At 42.6% G+C, this 23,862-nt stretch overlaps 1 protein-coding gene across 2 annotated transcripts; it reads left to right on the forward strand.

Moving 5' to 3' along the window:
• Positions 1 to 66: 66 nt before the first annotated feature.
• On the forward strand, positions 67 to 23,458 carry LOC119387395 (serine/threonine-protein kinase ULK3). 2 transcript variants are annotated; one of them, XM_049413500.1, is made up of 15 exons: positions 67 to 205; positions 287 to 427; positions 509 to 629; positions 711 to 815; positions 1,108 to 1,251; positions 3,222 to 3,304; positions 5,587 to 5,742; positions 9,159 to 9,264; positions 14,817 to 14,857; positions 15,425 to 15,527; positions 15,914 to 15,981; positions 17,713 to 17,788; positions 17,893 to 17,930; positions 19,956 to 20,046; positions 20,142 to 20,393. In XM_049413500.1, the coding sequence occupies exons 1-15, from the start codon at positions 110 to 112 to the stop codon at positions 20,252 to 20,254; spliced, it is 1,482 nt and encodes a 493-aa protein (XP_049269457.1). In that variant the 5' UTR covers positions 67 to 109; the 3' UTR covers positions 20,255 to 20,393. The 2 variants fall into 2 exon arrangements, with proteins under 2 accessions (XP_049269457.1, XP_037510708.1); XM_037654780.2 differs by lacking the exon at positions 20,142 to 20,393 and adding an exon at positions 22,153 to 23,458 and having other exon boundaries at positions 69 to 205.
• Positions 23,459 to 23,862: the final 404 nt, after the last annotated feature.

A 23,862-nucleotide genomic window follows, 5' to 3' on the forward strand; every position in this document is an offset into this window, starting at 1 on the left:
CTAAACGAAACTTATCGCAGAGCGGCCGCTGTTTCGTAGTTGAGCAGAAAATACTGTGGCGCGGCTACAAACCGTCTTTCTAATTTCAACATAACAGAGTTTCGGTCTCATGGCTCAGCTGTACGAGCACAAGCTTCCCGAATATATTTTTACCGAGAAACTTGGACAAGGAACGTATGCGACTGTCTTCAAAGCGTACCATAAGGTAAAATTCTCACATTTTAAATATTTTATCTGAGTGAAACTTATCCTTTTTTTTTAATGTCGTCCTGCTTACATGTTTCAGACAGGTGCACGACGAGTCGTTGCTATAAAATGCATCTCCAAAAGCTCTCTCACCAAGACAGCAACCGAGAATTTGCTTACGGAAATAGCGATATTAAAGAGAATAAAGAACGAGCACATTGTGGAACTTATAGACTTCCAGGTAACAGTATGTGTGGCATATATTGATTGATGGCGGTATAGTACTACATATTCAATGTGTACTTTGCTGTTGTATCTGCAGTGGAATCAGCAGTTTATTTACCTCATCATGGAATACTGCGCCGGCGGCGATTTGCATCGCTTTATACGGGCCAACAAACGACTTCGAGAGTCCATAGTTCGCAAATTTCTTCAGCAGCTTGGTGAGATGTGCACTATTTACTTGCAGTTTTAGCGTTCAGCATTAGTTGCTTACCGATAAATACTTTGGTTCGACTTTACAGCAAAGGCGCTGCGGGTTCTCCATCAACACAATATTGCTCACATGGACCTGAAGCCACAGAACATCCTTCTCTCTTCCGTGCGGAATCCTTCACTGAAACTCGCAGGTATTGTCACAATTGACATATGGCAGCATGATGAGGGTTTTGGCTATACATCTTGTGAAAAATTCTAGTTGAGTGCACCTGACATATTGTCAAGAGTGGCTGTAAGTATGTACGACTCTGGTCTTCCTTACATTTCATCGAAACCACTTCAACAATATATTGAGAGCTGTGTGAGGCGCAACGCTACGTGTAAAAAGGCTTTGGTTGTGCATCTGAAGCACATGTCTATAACGTTGGACCCCAACGTCTTATACATGTTTTGCACATGGGTTATTGTGTTTGTTCTGTGCAGATTTTGGGTTTGCGCAGTATTTGCGATCAGGTGACCTGGCCAGCTCCCTTCGAGGATCTCCATTATATATGGCTCCAGAAATGCTGCTCAGCGATCAATATGACAACAAAGTGGACCTCTGGTCTGTCGGCATCATCATGTATGGTATGTGAATGGTACATATGAGCAGTGTACAAGTTTTAAAGGCTAGAAGGGCAGATGTATGGCATGTGACCGATCTTTTGTTATCTTTCATGGGTAGTCCACTCTAAAAAACACATTTCAGCATTTTCTTGTCGGTTGCGACCATGCATAGCTGCTTTTCTGAATTGCAATGCTTTGTGGGTACATACACACTACTGCTTCCTCCTATGTACCAATCTCCACACTAACAGCTTTCTTTCAGTTGTTGACAGAATTAACGAAAATACCCTCAAGGCTCATTTACACCTGTGACTCGTGCAATTCGCACTACCAACTTGGTCGCAAGTTGTCGCTAATGGTCACTTTTGTCGAAAAGCAACTGTTTTGGGTCGGTTGCTCACTGCTTAGCTATTTAGTTATGCAACTAAATTCTCAAAGCTCACGAACTAATCAGGTGTGCAGGAGCAGGATGTCTGCTTGCATTATGAGGCGGTGGTGATGCAAGCATACATCGACGTCGTGCTAACTGGTGTGAACATCAGTGGCTTAGTCACCACTCGCAATTGGTTACGCTACCTCTGCCAGGAGCCGCTGTGAATAAGCCCTTAAAGCTTGAATTCAATCCACTAGCAACCTTTTACTGTTGTAGTAGCTTGATGGCTAAGTTGTTATGCTGCTAATCTCGAGGAAGCAGATTGCTAATGTACTTTGGTTGAGGTGTGCATAAAGTAATTCCACGTGCTCAAGATTAATCCAGAGTCCCCAACCACAGCATGCCACATAACCATATCAAAGTTTGGAAGGTGAAACATAAGAATTAAATTAATTTAACAACCATTTTGACAATTTCTGGTACGTCGTGACTAATGGGTACTTCTTTTGGAGTCAATGGACTCTGTCACTGCTTTAGGGTATTTTTACTGCTGCAGTAAGTATACCTTTAAAGAATTTGTTTAAAGCGTTATTCATGGCCACTGCATAATATACATTATAAGCACAGTAGTGTGAAGACAAGGGAGGAAATTGGATGGACGTTAACTCAACACTGTATGTATTGTATGTAACTTGTGTTGCTTTGCATGCATTGCATTGGGATTCACAACTGTAGACAGTTGTGAGTTGCACCCACCCTTTTTTTCTTTCTTGTCCTCATCCTGTCATGCACACCTATACACGTAATGAATCACTACCAACTAGCCCAAGTGTTGGTTCTGTTTTTGACTGTGCAGTTCTAGTACAATATACACGATACCATAAATTTTGATAAGTGCCTTTGACATCATCAAGATCAACAGCTGGACAAGTCGAGAAGCATAGATCTTTGTGTCTGAAGCAGTACACTGAGGAACCACACAAAGAGGTAGGAACAAACGGATAGGGCAGATGCTGCATTGTTTTTCCGGACCATTTGTTCCTCCAAAACCAATAATTCTGCTCATGCGGGATGATCAGTTCAAACAAAGAGGAGATGGTTGACATTCTACTGGCCACTTCTTTAGCGGCATTTCAAGAAAGCGGTGAAGGGCTAGAAGAAAGACAACTTCAGCATTACTGGTAGGATTGCCGTGCCTTTAAAAAATGAAGAATTATGGCTTCTGCCAATGCTTTGCTGTGCGACCTTCATTCTCACAAAATTTTCTTGTATTCTATTTCCCAGCATATTTCGTATATATTGTAATATAGCTCAAGGTGGTTCTTGATAACATTGATGAAAAGTGCAGCGGAGAATCTAGCTCTTCGTTGAGACTTGGTGGACATCATTTTGCCCAGGTCTTTGAAGGTGGCTTTGCTTTTACTTTGCATAGCTTTTTTTACCTCAGCAACAGATTCAGGCTGTTGAGTGTTTTCTGCCTGTGGGAGATATTATTTCAGACACATTGTTTTATGTGGTGCTGAGTGCAGACACTGAAGGACTGAAATACCATGCTGATGTGCTGAACGTATAATTATTTGGCATTTACACCATTGAATATCTTCAAATTTGTTTGCAGAATGCCTTTTTGGAAGTGCCCCATATGCGTCGCCAACTTTTGAGGAGGTAGCGGCCAAAATTCGCACTGACAAGCCTATACAGGCAAGTACCGTGTGTTGCTGTTTAGTCATCGTCTGATTTTCGACATGGGATTGGCTACCAGTTCAGTCTGCTAGTACGAAGGCTTAAGACAGGTTGAATTGTCTTTGAAAACACAAGTTGAACAGTCTGATACCTGTGTCACACGGGCACTTCCACTCGAAGGCCATTGAAACGCCACAACTCTATCGACTCGATGGAGTTGTCGCGCTGCTACATGGCTGTTCTGAATGGCCGTTGAGTGGTTCAGGCAGTTTAGGCGTCTCTCGCAAAAACTGCGGGGTGCTGCGGATTTTTATTTTCGTATTCATGTCACCGAAAGTTAAATAATACAAATCCGGCTTAAAATCGCAATTATGCCTGTTGTTTTTGTTTAAACATTTTAATAAAGTGTTTATTTGTAGTTCGCAATGCATATTTATTTTTTAAGTTGTTGAGCAGCGAAACTGTGGCGAGTGATACACAGCAAGACGGCACGATAAAGACAAGCACGTTGCTGATGTCGGGAGTATGTGCAGTTCGCACATTTCAAGTGGCACGGATACTTTAATAAATAATCGATAGTGCTCACATATACTGCTTTTAAGCAAACTGGTTAACGTCATTATTTCACTCTCACACCACGCAATATAACATGCATTAACGTCAGAAAGAAAGGGGGAAAGAACTTTATTGAGACCCTGAGGAAATGGATAATGGGGGCCTTATGGGCTTCCTTGGCAACCAATAGAAGTGCACTTGCAAGGAACCCACTGCGCTATAAATCATCATACTTTTTGTGAAGTACGACCGGGCGTCACACAATGTGAATTACGTAACTAGTGGGTCGTTTAAAGCTTCCAACCCATTACATAGGGCTCAGCCATAATTCTTCGTCGTCAGTCGTCACATCAACAAAGTGCACATAATGCCTTACAGATGGTACCTCGCTTCTCCGCAGAATGACGAATAATGGCATAGGGGGTGCTTGTCAACTTCACAAAAATTATGATTTATGGCGTAGTGGGTACGTTCCTATTCTACTTGTATTAGTAGACCCAAGAGAGTTTATAACGGGCTCTAGAAATGCCGCTCTTCCAGCTTTCATTGTGACTGTGCTGCGCTTTCCGCGCAGGCCTGGCGTTTTTTTGTGAAATACGGAAGCAGCCACTATGCCATTTTTCGTCATTTTGCGGAGAACTGTGGTACCCGCACCTATAAGGCATTATGTGCACTTTGTTGACGCTGTGGCTGATGACGATGAAGAATTATGGCAGAGCCCTTTGTAATGGGTTGGAAGTATTAAAAAACCCACTCATTGCGCATTTCGCATTGTGTGACGCCTGGTTGCTATTTTACTCTTCTACCACACCACACTACATTACATATATTAATGTGGTTCCTTCTCGACATGTAGCCTGTATAGGGTCTTTCTGCAAAGCAGTTTCAAGCACCGGCATGGCTCTGAGGTAGATTACTGGGCTCCCACGCAGAGGGCCCATGCTTGAACCCCCTTCCATCCTGGATATTTTTCTCTGTTCGTGTTTTTTTTCTTATTTCGCACGATAGTGGTTACAGACACTGGCGGCGGTGGTGGACAACTGCGGCGCCAAAAACGGCCCTTGTTGTCATCTCATAACAGCTTTCACTGTAAAACAAAGTTAATTTTTCTCACCAAGAAATGCAGCCTTCTTTCATGTAAGTGTTGCAAGTCAATACCGGCCGAGACGCATGCGGCTGAGACACCGCAAAGTGCGTTCACGGAACGCACTCTGACCGGAGTATACGCATCTGTGAGTAACACTCTGCTTGCGTCATTTAGATTTGGTAAACGCATTTTAGCCAAAGTGTACTCCCCATAAGTACACTTAATTTGCCCGCTTGACGCGGGTATAACTTGCAGAAATCAAACAGTGCAGCTTTCAGAAGAGTACAGTGCTCGATAATCGTGGATCAGAAAGAAGCCCTGTTCTTCGGCGCACTACACTGCATCTCCATTGCACCGAAAGTTTTTGGCTGTTTATTTTGAGCCACAATGTCAGAACAGGGGTAGGTTGCCAAGACACTACCTATACATATAGTACACTTGTGGCAAAATCTTTGGCTAAGTTATTAAGCTTTACTGCATTCTTAGCCAGACAATAGTTACAGGCTGCATTGCAGTGAAAACCAGATTTGTTTGAGCTCATTGTTTTATGTCAGCTGTTTCTCTGTAGCACTATCAAACTCATAGCATGGGCAGCAGTTACAGTATTTATGAATGCGAGTTTTTGTTGTGTACAATTACCCATTTTTGTTGTTTGCAGCTTCCACAAGGTGCTTCTGTGTCCGACTGCTGTGCAGATCTGCTGCTGAAGCTTCTTCAGCGGAATCCCGAGAAACGTATAGGCTTTGAAGAATTCTTTGCCCATCCATTTGTTGACCTGGAGCACATTCCGAGCGCAGAAACTCTTAAGAAAGGAGTGAGTGATCTCACTTTGCTTCTTGTGAGCGATGAGGTGGGAATAGAAAAAAAAAAACGTTTGAAGGGACACAGATAATCACACGATATGGTTTCAGGAAAATACATTCCTTCAACCTGGACTTCTTAGAGCATCAAATTCAATGTATGAGTTTTCAACGTATGTGAAATTGTTACAATGTTTGCAAATTTTTTGTACGCATGAGTTCTGCTTACAGATGTGTGGTTACATTGTGCCAGAATAGAGTACAACGTTTAACACTTTAGGTACCGTAGGTATGTAACGATAGGTTCACATTGCAGAATTCTGGATTTTTTAAATGCGAAGCATTTTTTAGCGAACCTCTGGCACTTTGAGCGTTTCTATCTACGTATCTATCTATCTATCTATCTATCTATCTATCTATCTATCTATCTATCTATCTATCTATCTATCTATCTATCTATCTATCTATCTATCTATCTATCTATCTAGCTGCCTACGTCTGGGTGCTCTCATGATCGCCTTCTTAAGTTGGTGTAGACCAAAATTTGCATGAGAGGGTAAGAGGATTTGACGAATATGATTGCCGGGTCATGACATGAATAATGTTAAAATCCTGTCGCGTACGTCGTCAAACCCTTTCCACTAGACACGTGTGGCACATACCCGTTTACCACGGGCCGCGGTGTACGGGTATGCGCCACAGGTGATTGACAGTCTATATCTACCCAGGAACGGCGAGAACAGACGTTGGTAACTTAAATGCTAGAGCGTTAAGGAAAACCAACATCGGCAGCGTTGACTCAGTGAATGAAAATAATAAAAATTAGGATCCCAGCAGTAATCGAACCCAAGCATTCTGCGTGGCAATCAGGTATTCTACCACTGAGCCACGCGAGGTCTATAAACTGGCTTGGAAAAACAGCCTACGCAGGCGTACTATCGGTGCAATGTCAATTGTGGTTGTGGTGCTGGCTATCTAATTTTACAAGACAGCAATAAACACTACATGATACTTTTACGATGTGTACTCCTACGATACAGGCGTCATATCAGATGAACGTCTGTAGTTCCAGTGTTGGCTCCTCTTTTATAGCAGTCTAATAAACATTACATTTGTATTCCTATGATTCAGGAAGCTATATTGGAGCATTGCTCGACCCCGGAGGAATACATTAACGAATGTTACATATGATATCCACATCACAGCACCGTAAAGTGCACTTCGTCCACCAGAACGACGCAGTGTCCTCTTCATTTCTTACGAGGCTGGGCGATGGCCTCATGCTGACCGAGGATGATGCCAGATTAATTGACAGCCGCTTTGTAGACTAGTCTACGTAGGTCACATACGCCCAGGTAGTCTACGAATACGACAAACACCATCCACTGAAGTTGGTCTACGTAGCATTATCCAGGCCTACCAGCCTCGACGGCCTATACCTCACCAACACGAAGGGTGGCTTCAGGTTCGGACATGTCGCTGGCTCTGTGGACAGATAATTTGTCGACGAAATGACCGAGGCATCCACGAATTCCAGCAGCTCTACTATACCACATACTTCACTACACATGGACCCCTCGTCACCACGATCACGACCGGATCCTATAACAAGTCATGACCAGCCGTTGGTGCTCACTGATCATGGTGATGATGCCCTTGTTCAAGAACTGTCAAGAACTTCTTGCACACATGCACACGGGTTCGTGAAACGTGTGTGCGTTTTCTGGACACATATAAGCACTACATATCAGCTTACCGCTTCTGGTTTTGGTAATACCCACGTTGCCATTGGCTGCGTTACCCAACCGTAAACAACTGGTTATATAACACGTATGCGGCTCTTCAACATATATATGTGTGCGTGTAAAATATATACAAATCTTTAGCGTCATTTTGTAAGGTGTCGCTCAGTAAAAAAAGTTACGCCACAGTCAACTACCCGCCACATGCGTCGCATAACATCGACTCCCACGGTACGTGGGATCTGCCGAATTTTTTTTATTACAGGGCGAGCTCTAAACTTGGTAGTACTTTGAGTTCTTAAAGGAGTGGTGACAGAAAATTTGTAAACCTCTGTTTTTTTGCTCTTGATCAGTGGCTACTCACTCGTTAATAGCGGCAACGAAACTCATTTGCCCCAGTGCAAGACTGTTTAATAATATACTCGAATGTTACGACCGCAGATGCAGTTTCAATTTTGAAGAGCACTCGGTGGCCCCGTGACGTAGTCGGCCTACTTGTTAACAAATACTATCAGGTGACTGCGAGAGCCAGTGACGTGACTGGCCAGCTTCTGCCATGTTGTCAGCGCTGCTGTTTCGCCTGCTGTGTTGAGCGTTGCGAGTGCTTGTCTTCTCAGTCGTCGAGGCCTTGTCAAGGCCTTGTCACCATCGTCAAGGCCTTGTAGTTGCCGCGTTTCTTTAGTTCCGACGGCGCACATGGAATGGGCGGCGTCGGAGCAATTTCAGCTGATCAGGCCCTGCACTCCAAGGAACAAACAAGGGGCTCGGGACGCAGATCAGGCCTAGCGACAGAAACGTCTGACAACGCAAACCCTCACACGCCAAATGGAAACGACGTTGGGCTAGTTGATGTTGCAGCGCTTCTGTTGTCGTACTCTCTTTGTCCGAAGTAGGATAAGCATCGTACTCGTACGCGCTGTCATTCACCTCAAACGCTGCACCGATATGGTGGCACCGAGCTGATATTGTAAACATTGCTGACAGCATGTCATGGCATTCAACGTCGCACTCGATCAGCCAGTTGAAGTCCGAAAAATTGAACGGCGGACTGTGGGGCGTCCGAATTTTCGGTCGTGAGTTTACATTACTTCAATGGGACGAGTGGCGGTGCCGCGAAGGTGTCTGAATAAACGAGCACGTCCGAATTTTCAGCGTCCGAATAAACAGTCGGTGACTGTACTTGACAAATGGATTATACCCAGACAAGCAATTGCAAACACTTCTCCTCGATGCGCTCACTGTCAAGAATTATGCAGAGCAGATTTACACCACCTCATTTGGATTTGCTCAGCTTTCTCGCGAGGAAGAACACGCATCCAGCACTTGCCACGCGACGACATAAGCGTTTTAGGAAATTTACTACAGTCGAAGGATGAAACACAAAAAGCACTTGCGAACTATGCTAGTATAAGTGGCCTGTTTCAAGTGGTGTAGAAGAGGTCGACCATCTCGCGTGAGAGCGACTCCATTGAACCTCTACCGCAAACAGACTCACACCAACTGATGTTTGTTTATTGTGCTTATGCTGTTCACCCAACAATTCCTTCCCCACCTATTCCCAACCTGTGGCCTAGAGCCTTCCTCTCCTGCGAAATAAAGGTTCAATTCATTCATTCATAGTTTTTATTTATTTAGGAGGGGAGTCCTAAGCTAAACCATCTTCTAAATTTGTGGCTGGTTCCTTGCAGGCCTCTCTGATTCAGCAGGCAGTGGCCAAGGACAGCCAGGGTTGTCATCGAGAAGCACTACACCTCTATTGCCAGGGCCTGCAGTACCTGCTGCCTGTTTTACAGAGTAAGTGACCTTGCACTGAACTTCCTGACTTGTACAGCCGCCCATATCTTTAACTATCGTGCGCGAGCGCCGACTTTTTTGTGCGTCAGCGCCATACAACTGAGCCAAGTTGCAAACAGGGCGAGAGTAAGCTAAAAAAAAAGAAAGCATTTGCGTCGCCAGATGACAGATGAAGGATCCACATTTGTCAGCTTATCTCATGCGCGGGGACGTGTGACGTATCTGCGGATTTCATTTTCTCGGTTGCTTGCTGATCTTCGGTATATAAGATACGAGCAAGACGCACTGCCTGTTCGTCTGAAGTGAGTTAATGCAGGGTGACGTTCTCACGAAGGAACAGCCAAGCATACGATGGGCCCAGCTGAGCGCGCTTCGTGGGCATGCGCTTACTCTCACCCTGTTTGCAACTTGGCTCCGTCGTACGGCACTGGCGCACAAAAAAGTCGGCGCTCGCGCACAGTAGTTAAAAATTTGGGCGGCTGTACATATTGGTGATGATGTTGCAATCAGCATGTTGGAGTCGGGTGTTGGTGACTGCCTCTTACACCTGCAGTATACGTATTGTTTGTATCTAGCAGTTGTACCATCCGCTCGAAAATCTTGTGTGAAAGAATAGCTGTACTGTTCATATATTGAACTCCCATTCTTTTCTGCATTCATTAGTATCAGATGCCGTGCTCCCGCATGTACGCATCTTTTAAAAGGCACTGCAATTGCTTTTCATGAGATCGGAAATACTATTGTCACGTTGTCGTAATAGGACCTAAGCAGGAACACAGGTACACAAGTTTCGGCGAGCAACAGGCTGCTACACATTATTGGGTGAACTTGTGCTCAAACCAAAACACAACAGCAGTCAAAAAACAGAGCGGCAGAGCATGCGATCTGTGCTGTCAGCTCTTGTCGAAACAACGCTAGCCCCCAGAACATATAAAGTTATGGCCCCTCCATAATTCTATACGTGCCCTACTGCACTTGGAGGTATGGCACTTGCGAGCATTAACTCAGAACAACCACCAAGAAGCGTGAGCATGGACGCACCCACAGGCATGCACACGGGAGGGGGGCATTGGGGGCGGCCGCCCCCCTTTGATCGCCTACGATGGGGGGTGCGTAAAGTCTGCCCCATACAGCTACTCAGTCGGAAAAGCCCCCTCATAATTTAAAGGGACCCTGCAACACTTTTTCAGCGTGGTCAGAAAACGCTGCCGATCGGTAGTCGAGGCTCCTGAGAACACGCGAGGCAAAGGTTACAGCGCAGCATGCAGCCTGGAATTTACAATTAATTCTCAAACTCTGCTACAAATTGTTCCCTCTTCTCTCTACAAATGATGCCATACGAGGTCTCTTAGAAAAGTATCCGACCTTTGGTGGAAGAAAAAAAACTGGCATAATTGGAGCGTTGGAAACCTAATCCCCCTCAAAGTAGTCCCCTTGGGACTCCATACACTTCTCCCAGCGGTGCTGCCATTGTTGGAAGCATTCTGAGAAGGCCTCTTTCGAAATGGAGTTTAGCTCAGCTGTCGTTGCAGCCATAATGTCCTCCCTTGTCTGAAATCGCTCTCCTTTCAATGTCCTCTTGAGTTTGGGAAACAGCCAGAAGTCGCAGGGGGACATATCAGGAGAGTAAGGAGCCTGTTGAACTACAGGAGTCTGACTTTTCGCCAAAAAAGTCTGAACCAAGTGTGAGGAATGTGCAGGAGCATTGTCGTGATGGATGCGCCAGTTTCCTGTTGACCACAACTCAGGTCTCTTGCGCCGCACAGCATCACGTAGGCAACGGAGGACATCCCTGTAGTACACTGTGGTGATTGTTTGACCCTGTGGTGCGTACTCGTGGTGTACCACACCGCAGGAGTCAAAGAAAGCACTCAGCATCACTTTGATGTTGCTGCGCACTTGGCGGGCCTTCTTTGGTCTTGGTGACGTGGAATGCTTCCACTGTGACGACTGGGATTTGGTTTCCGGGTCGTACCCGTACACCCAAGACTCGTCACCAGTGATAATGGTGTTCATGAAGTTAGGGTCACTGCTTGTGAAATCCAGCATGTCCTGTGAGACTTCAACACGAAGTTGCTTTTGCTCCACCGTGAGCAGTTTCGGCACCAATTTCGCCGCAACTCTCTTCATGGCCAAATCTTCGGTCATAATGGAATGTGCAGAGAAAGTGCTGATGCCCACCTCTTCCGCAATTTCCCGGATAGTCACACGACGTTCCCGCATCACCACAGCGTTCACTTCGGCAATGACCTGGTCATTTCAGCATGTTGATGGCCGACCGGAGCGTGGCTCGCTCTCCACCGATGTGCGGCCGTCTTTAAACCGGTTGTACCACTCCTTAATCTGTGTGCGGCTCATAGCGTCGTCACCGAAAACCATCTTGATCTTCCCAATGGTTTCCACTTGGCTGTCGCCCAGTTTCTGGCAAAATTTGATGCAGTAGCGCTGCTCCAGTCGCTCCGTCATTTTCCTTGCAATGAAAAACCGACTAGAGCACTGCGCACAACCTCACTCAAACGCTGCGTCCCAGCGACTGATGCTATTGGCAGGCGGGAAAAAATTCACGCATGCGCACGAAGGTTCAAGGTCGGCTGATGCAAGCGCGCTTGTTTCAAATCCATCAGGTGCTCGCAAAAAAAAATAAGGTCGGATACTTTTCTAACAGACCTCGTATACCCAAATCACTGCGCCATATACCAAAGTCCAGTGCCGTTGGCTGATTCCAGCATGGCGAGCTGCTTAGTTACCGTGGCCGCTGCGAGATGCCACCATGTGCCCGCGCACGTGCTCTTGATCACACTGAAAGCAAGCCGCACGTTCGAAGAAAAAGTGAAAAAGAAGTGCTCAAGCTCATGATGTGCGCTGACGAAGGAACTCGTATTCCTGCCCCCTTGTCATCCCCCTCCCTGCGTAACTTTCAGTGCGCTCGCTGGTACGAAAAGAAAGAGTTAAAGCGCACGGAAAACCCCTGTAACTCCATTCGTACTTGGCGGATTCTAAAAATTTCTGGGATAGTCGATTCGTGAGGCGATAAGCTCTTTTAATGAAGCCGTACTTGGAAAGTGTTGCAAGGCCCCTTTCAAGAGCAGGGTTATTAACACGCAGGTCTTTGACGATAATCGCAGCCTAAGGCTTCTGATGTTGTATTCCAACTGTTTACTTCCCATCTTTACACTTAGAAAGCCAGGGACCAAGGGTAGACCATTGTGAGAAGCAAGTCATCAATCGCCTCATTTTCATTTTTTTTCTTCCATTGAGAAGCATTTTGTCTTTTGAACTCGACCAATGGGGGGGTGTCTACAATGAATCTTTGCACCCCCATAATGGGTAACCCTGCACATGCCTGTGGACGCACCACAGGTGTTCGAGTGCTACCGGGCATCTGTGTCCATGGCAGTCCACCCTCGGCTCCACACCAACAGAAAAGCAATAGCAAAGCAGTATAAACACAAAATGTGTGTGGCGAGAAAATCTAAAAGCAAGGTACAGGGTAAACGCAAGAACGTGCGTGGCAGTATTCATGTCAACGAAACAGCACCGTTTCAGTAGATGCTGTTGAACAAGGCACTGAATTCGAAGGGAATCGTTAGCTATGAAAGAAAAATTAGCAATATGCATATTGCAAAATATGGATGGCTCACAAAGCAGAAGCCTTATTTTTAGCCTTGTGCGAATAGTAAGTTTTAGGTTTGAAGCGAATTCGAAGCGAATAGTGATTTGGTCGAATAATTTTGAATCAAATTCATTCGAATAGTATATATCACATATTATAAAGAAAAATGGGCATATCTGTCATGACCCAACTGACCTGCACAATATATTTTAAAATTCAAACAAGGCATGTGCAGATGTCATTCTTTTTTTGGTTCAAAGGGAAGTGGAAGCAACTTTGAGTAGTAGCAGGATTTGACTTTCGGTAGAATGCAAGTGATAACCTGTAAAATACCTTACGTTTTAAACTTTCCTATAATTAGATGATATAAGCCGGTATAACGAGCTTTTGAACTTAAGAAATGATAAAATCGATGTGAGGGTAATTGTTCATTTAACCTTGAAGTGGGGCTTTGCGGCAATTCGGATTTCCTCTGAATAGGCGTTTTCACGGCATAGCACCCCTCCACTGCAATGATACCACCTTTGCAAAGGGTAACAAGCAGTTTATATATGTCTATTCGTTCATTTTGAATACTTAGAAATTTAGAATAATTTAAATTCGTTTCGAAGCGAATTCGAATACTGTAATATTTGTTCGAATATTCGAACTGCTGGAATATTTGCACAAGCCTATTTATTTGCACTCTGAAACCACAGATTTGCTGTTATGCTTTCCTGCAGTACACTAGTGTAATGTGGTGAAGCACACATGTTTACTGCATTGTGGTAAGGTTTATTGGTCGAATGTGCTGTGGCTCGCACCTCTCATATCAAATTACCAATACATCGACATATTTTGTGATCCCCTTTAGTTTTGATATGTCCGAGTTCAGATGCACTGTATGGCTTTGATGCATGAGCTGGCTTCACATTGATTCACAGTTTAAAAACTTAAGGACGCAAGGAACGGGCTGAGAGCAGCCTCCTTAATTAAAAGGCAAAGATGAAAAGTAAATTATAAGTAAACAATTTGTGTCTTGGAAGCAGCATTGGAGGAACAAATTGGTAAATTCCCACTCTTCACTATCTAAAGAAACTGTACAGGACACGCGGAGTTTTGATTCATATTTATGATGAATTGATATATAGAACTATTTTGCGATCTCCTACAAGATCAATGTATCAGAGTTTGATTGTATGTGGGTTACATAACATGAGTTGTTTAATTTGTTAAATGCATTGTATTTGTAAATTTGTCTCTTTTTGGAATTGGTTGAATAATTTATTCACTTGCAGATTATGCACGTGTCTATTTAAAGAAAATGCATTCAGTGCAAAATGATTATGAAAACATTTTGTGAGTGTAAAGTGCATATTTGGGTTTAGGAAGCACTGCCTGTGTAAGTAGTGTCAAGAGCTTGACTTCTTGTTTGCCTACTTTGATTTCAATTATCTTTCAGAACTTGAATTTATTCGGTCTAAACATCGACACCTATTAAATTGACTACGAATGAAATTAAAATGAAAAGTTCTTTTTTCTTTCATACTTGTCCTTCAGGTAACATTTTTTTTTATTGTCCTCCGTGTGGAATATTTTTGTGCCACTCTTTCATCGAGTAGTGGCATCTGGAAAAATAAATGTTTGGGGCCAAAATGCAAAAATTTGCTGTTCTTGATTTAGGTGCGTGTCATAATTAATAGTAAGCCTCTTGTGAGCCATGCCTTGTGTCAATTCTGGTTTTAACACGGAAAAACCAAGCACTTAATTCTTGATTTTGGTAACATCAGTGCTTTGGTAAGCATGCATTTTAATAACAGGCCATCTCTTGCTGATATGCTTTCACTGTGTCTTGAATTCTAAAGATGTAGCAGATCGCTGCTGTTTCACGGCATCATTTAAAAACCTTGACTACCTAAACGCATTGCTTGTACACTTATGCCCCTTGGGTCTTTTTCAGATGAGACTGACTTGGAGAAGTGGAAATCACTGCAAGCAAAGGTGCACTTCATTATATATATGAAGCGGGATCGAATCCTGGCGGTGGCAGCCCCATTTCGATGGAGGCGTAATGCTAGTGGCTCGTGTACTTAGATTTAGGTGCACGTTATAGAACCCCAGGTGCTTTTGGAGCACTCCACTTGGCGTTCCTCATAATCATGTTGCAGTTTTGGGACGTAAAACCCTAACAATTGTTGTTGTTGTTGTTGTTATCTATATGAAGCCTTTGTTTTATGTACATTTTCAGAGATAGAGAGAAAGCTGGCAAACATTGGTTACATTAGAAAAGCATTTATTTAGCCAAAAGTAAAACTGCCGGGAAGACTGGAGTGCGGTGTCTCTTTAGTTGCACTGCAATCCCTCTTCTAGTTTCCTCTACCACGCACACCCGCATTTACCATAAGGGGTTCACCCAGGCTTCAAGTTACAGCACCGGCCACCATCCGGTGGCAAGATTACTATTGATGCAAAACATGTGGCAACTAGTGCAACGGCGAGTACTAATATGTAATCAATGCATGCTTACCAACCAATCTGACGGCACTTCTGTTATTTGTTAATTCTCAGGTCAGCGAATACCTTCAGCGTGCTGAAACCCTCAAGTCGACACTGAAGTCAAGGGAGGCTATTGTCATTGATGACGACAGGCATGGAGGTGGCACTGAATTCGGTGCGTTAATTTGCAAGTGAAGTCTTTATTCACCGTTTTAGTTCATATCATTATTGCTCTTCAATTTGTATGAGGCCTTCATTTCATGGTTTGATACTGCCTATGTTAGTTTGGTTTTCCTTCTTGCCTTTCTCAAGGCTAAATGCAACTTGTCAGCTACTCTCACTACACTGCTTTTGCTCTTCTGCTTGAACCTTAAAGGGTCAATAAAGAGAAAAATTATTTCACTTGAATTAGTAAAGTGCTCTTTTAAATGAGATCTAATGTCTCTATCACCACTTAGAGCTTTGCTGAGGTATGCAGCTGATATGAAAACTCGTTTTTGGGTGGCTGTGTGCTACTACTTTTTGGAATTATTTAATGTGCACAATTTCTTATACTTTCAGAGGACATTTGTGATCGATATCCACCTCTCCAGAGTGCCCTTCTTTTGGTCAACTCTGCAAAGAAACTGGTGCGGGCAATTACTTTTCCAAACGTGCTTTATGAACCACATATTGTAACAGCTGCTCTACAAGGAATCTGAGTCTTGATTTTCTTTCCTGTCACTAATGAGGATATATTATTCAAGCGACAAAAGTTATCTCACAGTATGAATAATGAGTTATCATGACATGTTTACAAATATGATAACGTAACCACATTGGCAAATGGTTTGAATTCACTCTTACATCGTGGTTTTGGGACGTTAAACCCCAGATACTACAACCCTCACTAGAGAAACACAACAGTAACCAGATATCAGTTATTTTGAAATCAAATACCTGATGTCACAGGGTAGTTTCTGAGGCTATCTGTATACTGTACATTTTTCTTTTTGCTTTCCTTTCAATCACCTTGCTGGAAGGATATTGCACTGAGGTTTTGATCAGTTGCTTTGTCAGCCATTACTGCATTTAACATTTGTCCTTTGTTGTTGACTTTTATGGTGAAGTCAGCCAGAACACTAGTTTTCAGAGCTGAAGGTTGCTAATTTCGTACCTAGTGTGCAACTGTCTCATATTTGAGCTTTATTATTTTGTTGCCGTTATGGTGATGCAAATTCAATATGTATAGTATGTCATTACTGGTTACGAGGCAGGACACATTTGGACAGCTTCTATACGGAGTACAGCTGTTTTATGTGTGTCAACATAAATTATCCTAAAGCTAACCATGCATTGCTACTGCTGTCTAGCGCTTCGAGTCTTAAGAGCATTTCTTGTACTGTAAATGTAACTGGAGCACTGGTATGCTAGTCACCACAAATTTTCTTTTGTTGAAATGAACCAATGTTAAACATTCAGTGATGAAAGTGTCATGCTCGTCCTACAAAGAAACGTGTTGCTTACTATTGGGAACAATGCATGTAATTAAAATATGGTTTTGTGTAATAATGTGTAGGCATAAAACAGAGTCTCCTTAAACCTTGTGCAGTTTTTGCACCTTTGTGTTATACAGGAGTCACATGGTTCAGTTTTGATCGCAATTGGGCCTTTTTCTAAATAACCTGAGTAACCAGTATGCAAAGAGCATCCAGACTGATCCTGCAATCTTCGCACATGATTTTCTCAACCTTCACGACTGTCGTATAAAAAATTGACGGTTTACTGCTACTTCCTTCGTCGTGAATTTTAATACGACTGGCTGTACACTCTCCACACCACTTGCAAACGTTCTTGACAACCATGCATGACTCTCCGTTCCCTTCCATCAATTGGCTTTGAATTTCAACTGGTTTAACACCTCCTGCGTTCAAATTCGAATAACTGCATGAACATCGCCCTTGGCGGTAGTGTTAAGTGGGAGCTACATTTTGGATTGCTGACAATCCAAGAGTTTGCATTTGAGCGAAGCACATTTGTGTTTATTTGGGAGTGCAAGAAGCACCACTTGCAATGGTATTGCCAACAACTGTACTTAGTTTCCGTACGTTGCCAAAAGATAGACCTTTCTCCGGGGAATTTCCCTTGTATAAATAAGAAAGGTGTGAAGCTGAGAGTCACTGATGATCTGCAAGGGGATGTTGGCTGCTTTAATTCATCAAAAGACATCATTGAGGTTGAGGAGATGTAATTTAAGCGCAGAGCTGGTGCATTTTTTTCAAAATACGGTGTTGCAGAGATTACTTGGAGCTTTTTTTTTTCTTTCTTTGAAGTGTCAATTCAGTGAAATTGTTCAAGTGATGATTTTTTTTCCCCTGCAGGCTGTCGCAAATAGACTTAAGGATGCCCTAAAGACTTATCAAGATGCTTTAGACATTGTCATTCCATTTATGAACAGTAAGTTCTGTTTGTATCTCATCCATACGGTGTTTTTCGTGCTACGCTGTCTGTATAGCTCTCAGAAAGGTGTGCTAACTCACTTGATATGCCTTTAATTTTAGAATGCAGGCCAGATGAGAAGGAGGTGCTGAGAGCAGAGGTAAGTTTCTCTGTTACAGATGCACTTACTTGTTTCAATGTGTTAGCCTAGAAATGCACTTTCACAATAAGCTGACAGAACATCTAACGTATGCATAAGGTGTGATTCAGTATGTAGCTTCCAGTTGTTCACTGTGACCTTGCATTCACATGTTCTTCTTGCCTTCTCAGAAGGTAATTAAAAGTGCAGATTAAATGCTGTTGCATTACAGTTCTACAGCATTCAAGTGCAAATTTATCAAGTGAATGAAGTAGTATAGTAAAATTGAACTAAGATACTCACTGCTCTTTGAAATAGAGTCATAGGATAACAGGTTGTCAGTTTGGTTCTTCAACTGTACTTGGATAAATAACTATAAATGTGTGGATTGTAAGGTGCTGTAAGCTAAGCAAAAATTGTTGCTAATGCCCATAGGCGTTCGCAGGGTTCCCCGTTAGGGGAGGCGAAGGTTCATCGCAGCCTCCCCCTCTCCCCCTGCTAAGTCTATGTATGAGGCAGACTTTGCGCCCTCCTCTCATAGGTGACTAGGGGGGATGGCCGCCCCCCTGCCCCCCCCCTTTCTCTGTGCACGCCGATGCTAATGTCTGAAAGAAAACAGCATAGCATGTATCAATTTCATTGGAATAAAAAAAGAAGTACCTTCTTTGCTGGACAAGGGATGAGAATGGGTCTTGGCTTCTCTTAGAGACCACGAAGCTGGCACTTCAGCGAATGGGCTTCAAGCTCCTATAAGGCGTGGTTACTCACAGTACAGTTTAGTTAATGAATCACTCTGGTCTTGGAAACTAAGTTTTGTGGAAATCCACGAGATGAAGGATATGTGAAAAAGAATTGCCATTCGTTCCATGGTTATACCATGCTACAGAGAAAACGTATGGCCTTCCTTTGGGTTTCTGTAATAGCTTTGGGCTATTGTTGTTTGGAGGGCAATTTTTTTTTTGGTCCTGACTATGTCAGAGATGCCTGAAATCGCGACAAGGTTGAAGTTGTGCGTAAAGACAGAGGCTTGAAGTGAGAGTGTTGTGGTCAAACCTGGAGTCTTGCTGGAGCCAATATTTGGACAAAGGGACTTGTCTTCGTGCTGACAAAGACGAATTTTGTTTAAACATTGGCTCGTACAACGCTCCTTGTTCTACCACTGCTCATCACTTTAAGGTGCCTCTACATGTATCATGATGCTCTAGTCTTCTTGAACTTTCATAGCCACTGCACAAGCGGCAGAATTTGTTTCTGGGACCCCTTTCGCACGCACCGTGTAGCTTGCTCCATAACACAGAGCTCAGTGGAGCATAAAGCTCTGTCGCTCATCTCAGATATTTGTCTACAGGCACCCCATTACGAAGCCTGACATCAGTAGTGCTCTCACCTGTGTTTTCTTTAAGCTTTTGACAAAGACTGCAAGCCATGTTTGTTAGCATCAACTTATGCTTCATTGTGTGAGATGTGCATGATGTGTTCGAAGGATAACGTAAACTGCAACAGTTTCTTCTTTTAGTTTTGATGCTCTTGAAGAAATACCAGTTTGCTTATGCTGCTTATTCATACATTTTCTTCCTTTACTGCACGTACACATTACTGGCACAACTTTTAAATACTATATTTAGATGATAAGCTAGAAAGTGAGAAGCCGTGTTTTCATTTGAGCGAGTGTAACTGTTTATTCAGAAATTTGGAGCACCCAATCGGCAGCTGCAGTACCACCAACCTTTTTCATTTAGATTATCTTCTATAGCTTCCTATCGCAGAAACTTCCACAATGGTTATTTATAAAGGACGGTCTATAATAACCTACACTTATCCTATTTTGATTTATTCTGTCCACTTGCATGGTAGCATCTTAATATCATAGCACTCGGAAGGAAAGTGTGCTGATTTTTTTGTAGTGTACACTTTTGTTTCTGGAAGAACTTGTGGCAAGTGTGAGTATTTTTAACTTCGAGACCTCATTGCTTTATTTGTTGATGACATCAACTGCCATTCTTTTTCCTATTTCTGAGGATTGTTTTTTTTTTTTTTTTATTGCAGGCTGAGAAATGGCTTGAAGCTGCTGAGCTAGTCAAATCTTACATGGCCATGCAAACCATGGAGGTAGGAAGAACGGCTCCTGTGAAATCAGGTATGTGGCGTTCAGTGTACTAGTTTGGGCTGGCTGTTTATAAAGCAATGAGCCTGACCCAACACATTACTAATGCTAACCTTACACTCGTGCAGGTTATCATGTCTCTTGTCTGCAGTTCGTTCTTAGTTCTGCCATTGGAGGAACCAAAAGCACCTTTATGATTTATTTTATTCTATTTATTTCATTTATTTATTGGATACTGTGATGTGAGCCTTAGCAGGCCCTCACAGGAGTGAACAGTAAGTACATAGGCAAACTTTTCAACAAGACATATGAACATGCAAAAATAACCATTATCACACTTCGCCACTATATCTCTTATGTGACAAAGTTATCTGAATATTTCGCCAACAAAACTAGGAAAATTTTTGCATACATGTCTAAGTGTTCATATTTGGAAGTTTCGCAACATGTTATATATGGCCTGATATACTTGGTAAGATTTGTTGTGGACTATGATGTGTTGCATAATTATGGAAGTTTTTAGGTGTGATAATGCTGACGTGCTGACACGTAATGCTAGCGGACCCACGTGGTCTTTGGGATCATAGCGAGCTTGACTCAAACAATAGCCAACTGAGATGTGTTATTGATGACAGTAATATGTGCATTGAAATCGGCAAGGTGTCCTTATATAATATTTTGCTGCTTTTGTAAACTGTCCATGGATGTTTCTTTGGTGTGAAATGCCTCACTGATCTTTTAAATGGGATTCTAGAATTGTGCGGGAATATTGCCCAGCATTGCCATTTCGTGGTTGTATCATTTAAAACACCATTACTAGGCAGGATTGCTGATTTCCAGCAAGTATCTGCTTCCAGGAGAGTGGCTTACTAGTTGTTTATATCCAACGAATTGATTTGTTCCTGTACAGAAATAACAACTCGGCAACATTTATGAATTACATATTTCTTTCTACGGAACCATGGGTTTCAGTTATGGTGAATTAAATTGATTGTCTGTTGTTATGAGGCAGATTTGCACAGCTTAGGGAAGTGGGGAGATCTAAATTTTGCGGGCATTGACTGTTTAGTACTACTTCTATCATGACTTCACAAGATTGAATTTGCTTGGGCCCTTTCTCTTTCATATCTTTGAGGGCTTTTAAAGGATTGTACCAGTATACTTCGAAGTTTTGAGACTTTTGAAGTTTTATTGACACCTTCACTGTGTCATTAAAATTTTAATAATATCGCCCTGCTTATCTCTCTAGAGTGTGCATTTTGGTCCTTTCTAAACATAGCTTCCTTTCAGTTGTTTTGATGCTGCTACCTTTTTTTACTGCTGTGTCTGTCCAAATGGCTGGCTGGGCTAGTTGGTGATTCATTCTGCTTGCTTGAAATGCGAAAATGTGAAATGCTTGCTTGAAAAGCACCTGTCCATGTGTTATTTCTTTAACTCCTTGTCTACGTTAAGTGCTCGCATTTCAAGCAAGCAGAGTGTGTCGGTCCCTTTGTTGTTATTATCTCTTGTGTTACTGACTTTCTTCTTCTTGTTCAGCTTTGTTAGCTCAGCAAATTCTTTTTCCTGCTGTTTGTGTCTCGTCTCTCTTGGTCCGCTTCTTCAAAGCACATTCCCTTCGTCATCCTATTTTAGATCTTGAGTGAGTTGCTTTCATGTGATACCATTTCTTCATTAAGTCTTTCATGCTTTGGGGGCATTTGCATACTTTTTGCTTTGGTGCTTTACCTCGAATGTCAATTACTGCTTCAGAAATCAGTCCATCTAGAGTTTCATTCATTCACTCTGTCATTATTTTCTTCTCGCTCTAAAGCACCGTATTTGTTCTCAAGGGCAATCCTTAGTTCATGTGTTTTTTTGTGGTTAATTTTGCTCTTGTTCTCTTCATGTTGAGGGCTATTATCATCCTCACACTCTATGTTCACTACATTTTACTTTGCCTGTTACTTCTATGTCTTGTACTGTGCCTGGGTCTCCGTGCAGTATAAAATCTTTTTTGTCTTTTGTTTCTCAGTTAAGGCTTTTCTATGTCCACTTCCTATTTCTATGCTTTTGGAAGAAGGTGTTCACTATGCGGAGTCGATTTCGTTCTGTGAATTCCACTAACATCTCCCCTCTATTTTTTTCTCTTTTTTTTTTCAGAACAATCGTGCACCATACAGTGAAATTTTGTCGTGTGGAATGGTTGTCACCAGGCCTTGTACATCTGTAAATTATATGTTGTGTTCTTTGTTGTTATGTTGCATGTAGGTACTGTTGCTGCATTTGGTTTTAAAGGGACACAAAAGGGAATACTATAGAGTTATGACGTGTAGACTATGTCACTAGTGCACCAGTCTGCTAGCATTTTGAGCTCTTCTTTTATGAGACAGATCAGCCAATCCAGCTCAGTTGTGCTTCGTTACGTCTTGTTTAAATAGGAAGGCATACCTATACCACATGTATAACTTCGGGATTTCAAAGTAAGCATAGTAAAGAAATTGTGCGCCTTTTAAATAATAGCAGCAGGTGGATCGATGTTTGTTATCAGAACCTGCCAATATAGTCTCTTGTGGTGTACAACTTGGAGTACACATTGTACCCGCAGCTTCATGACAGAAAATGTAGTATTCAAAACTAAACAGCAACACGGAGGAAGCTACAGTCACTGTCATACTTAACCTGAACACACGTCCAGCATGCTGTCTTGAATGTGTGTGTGTAATGTGTCTTCTTTCCGCAGCATTGAATGTATTGCTCCTTGCAGTCAGTGTCCTTTGAAGAAGTTAGGCTGCGTTAAATTTGTTTGTTGTTAGAGTTGTCTGGTTGGGGCCCTACATGGGAGCCTGCATTTGTACTCATTTGAATGAACGCGTCTTTGAGCTGGCATCTTCTTGAACATGCAGAAGCAACTCTCATATCCAACACAGGCATCAACTGTTTGCTGTGGCAGACTCTGCTCAAGCCAAGAGCAGTGGTTTGAGGTGTCTGATCATCTGTCTCTATTTTGGGCAACAATTTGCTAACTAAATAGACGTCAAGCATGGCACACTTAAGGCATGCATGATGCCGCGAGGTAGCGCCTACTGTAATAAATATTGGGAGCGCCTTTTTTTACTCTCGATTAGCGTGATCAAGCTGCTGTGCAAAATGATGTACAGACAGGTTCTTTTGAACCAGTTCATTTTGAGAAACACTTTTAAACTATCAAACTGTGAAATATGGTATAGGTGTCCTGGGTTAACTTTTCTGGAAACAAAAAAATAAAGTGTGGAGTTTCTCTAGTGTCCCTTTGATAACTCACCTAGGAACAATGAATGGGTTCAAAGTAGCACCCAGCGAACTGAAAGATCTTTTATATTGTTCAAACAGTATAAATGTGTTGCGTAATGTTATGCACATTTATGTTATGAACATTGTTGTGTACAGTTGTTGACGAGTTGTGCATTAAAGCAGCTTACCACGGTTACACATGTGCTGAATTTCATGAAAGGTGTGTGCTTTTTATTACAAATAGCAAAGCACTGATTCCAACTTGTTATTGTTGATAGAAGATTGTGCGAAATAGCTACAGATTTTACTATGACGTTTTGTCCGTCAAAACAGAGTACAACAACCACATATGTTCTATGGTGCACTGAACTTGAATCATTCTCATTTTGACTTGGAGAAGCAGCTAGGCTACTGTTGTTGATTAAAAGAATGGAATGCAGTTAGCCCCCTTTGGCCTGCGTTGAGAAATAAGTAATTTACAGCGTGAATTTGTCATTCAGTATCTACCACCTCATGGAAAATCACACTTGTGTAGTATTAAGGATATTAAAAAAAATGAGTGGAATGAGTGTTTCTTCATTTTTCAGAAGATAGATGAAA

The sequence above is a fragment of the Rhipicephalus sanguineus genome, chromosome 3 (assembly GCF_013339695.2).
Source record: "Rhipicephalus sanguineus isolate Rsan-2018 chromosome 3, BIME_Rsan_1.4, whole genome shotgun sequence".
In the NCBI taxonomy this organism is placed as follows: domain Eukaryota; kingdom Metazoa; phylum Arthropoda; class Arachnida; order Ixodida; family Ixodidae; genus Rhipicephalus; species Rhipicephalus sanguineus.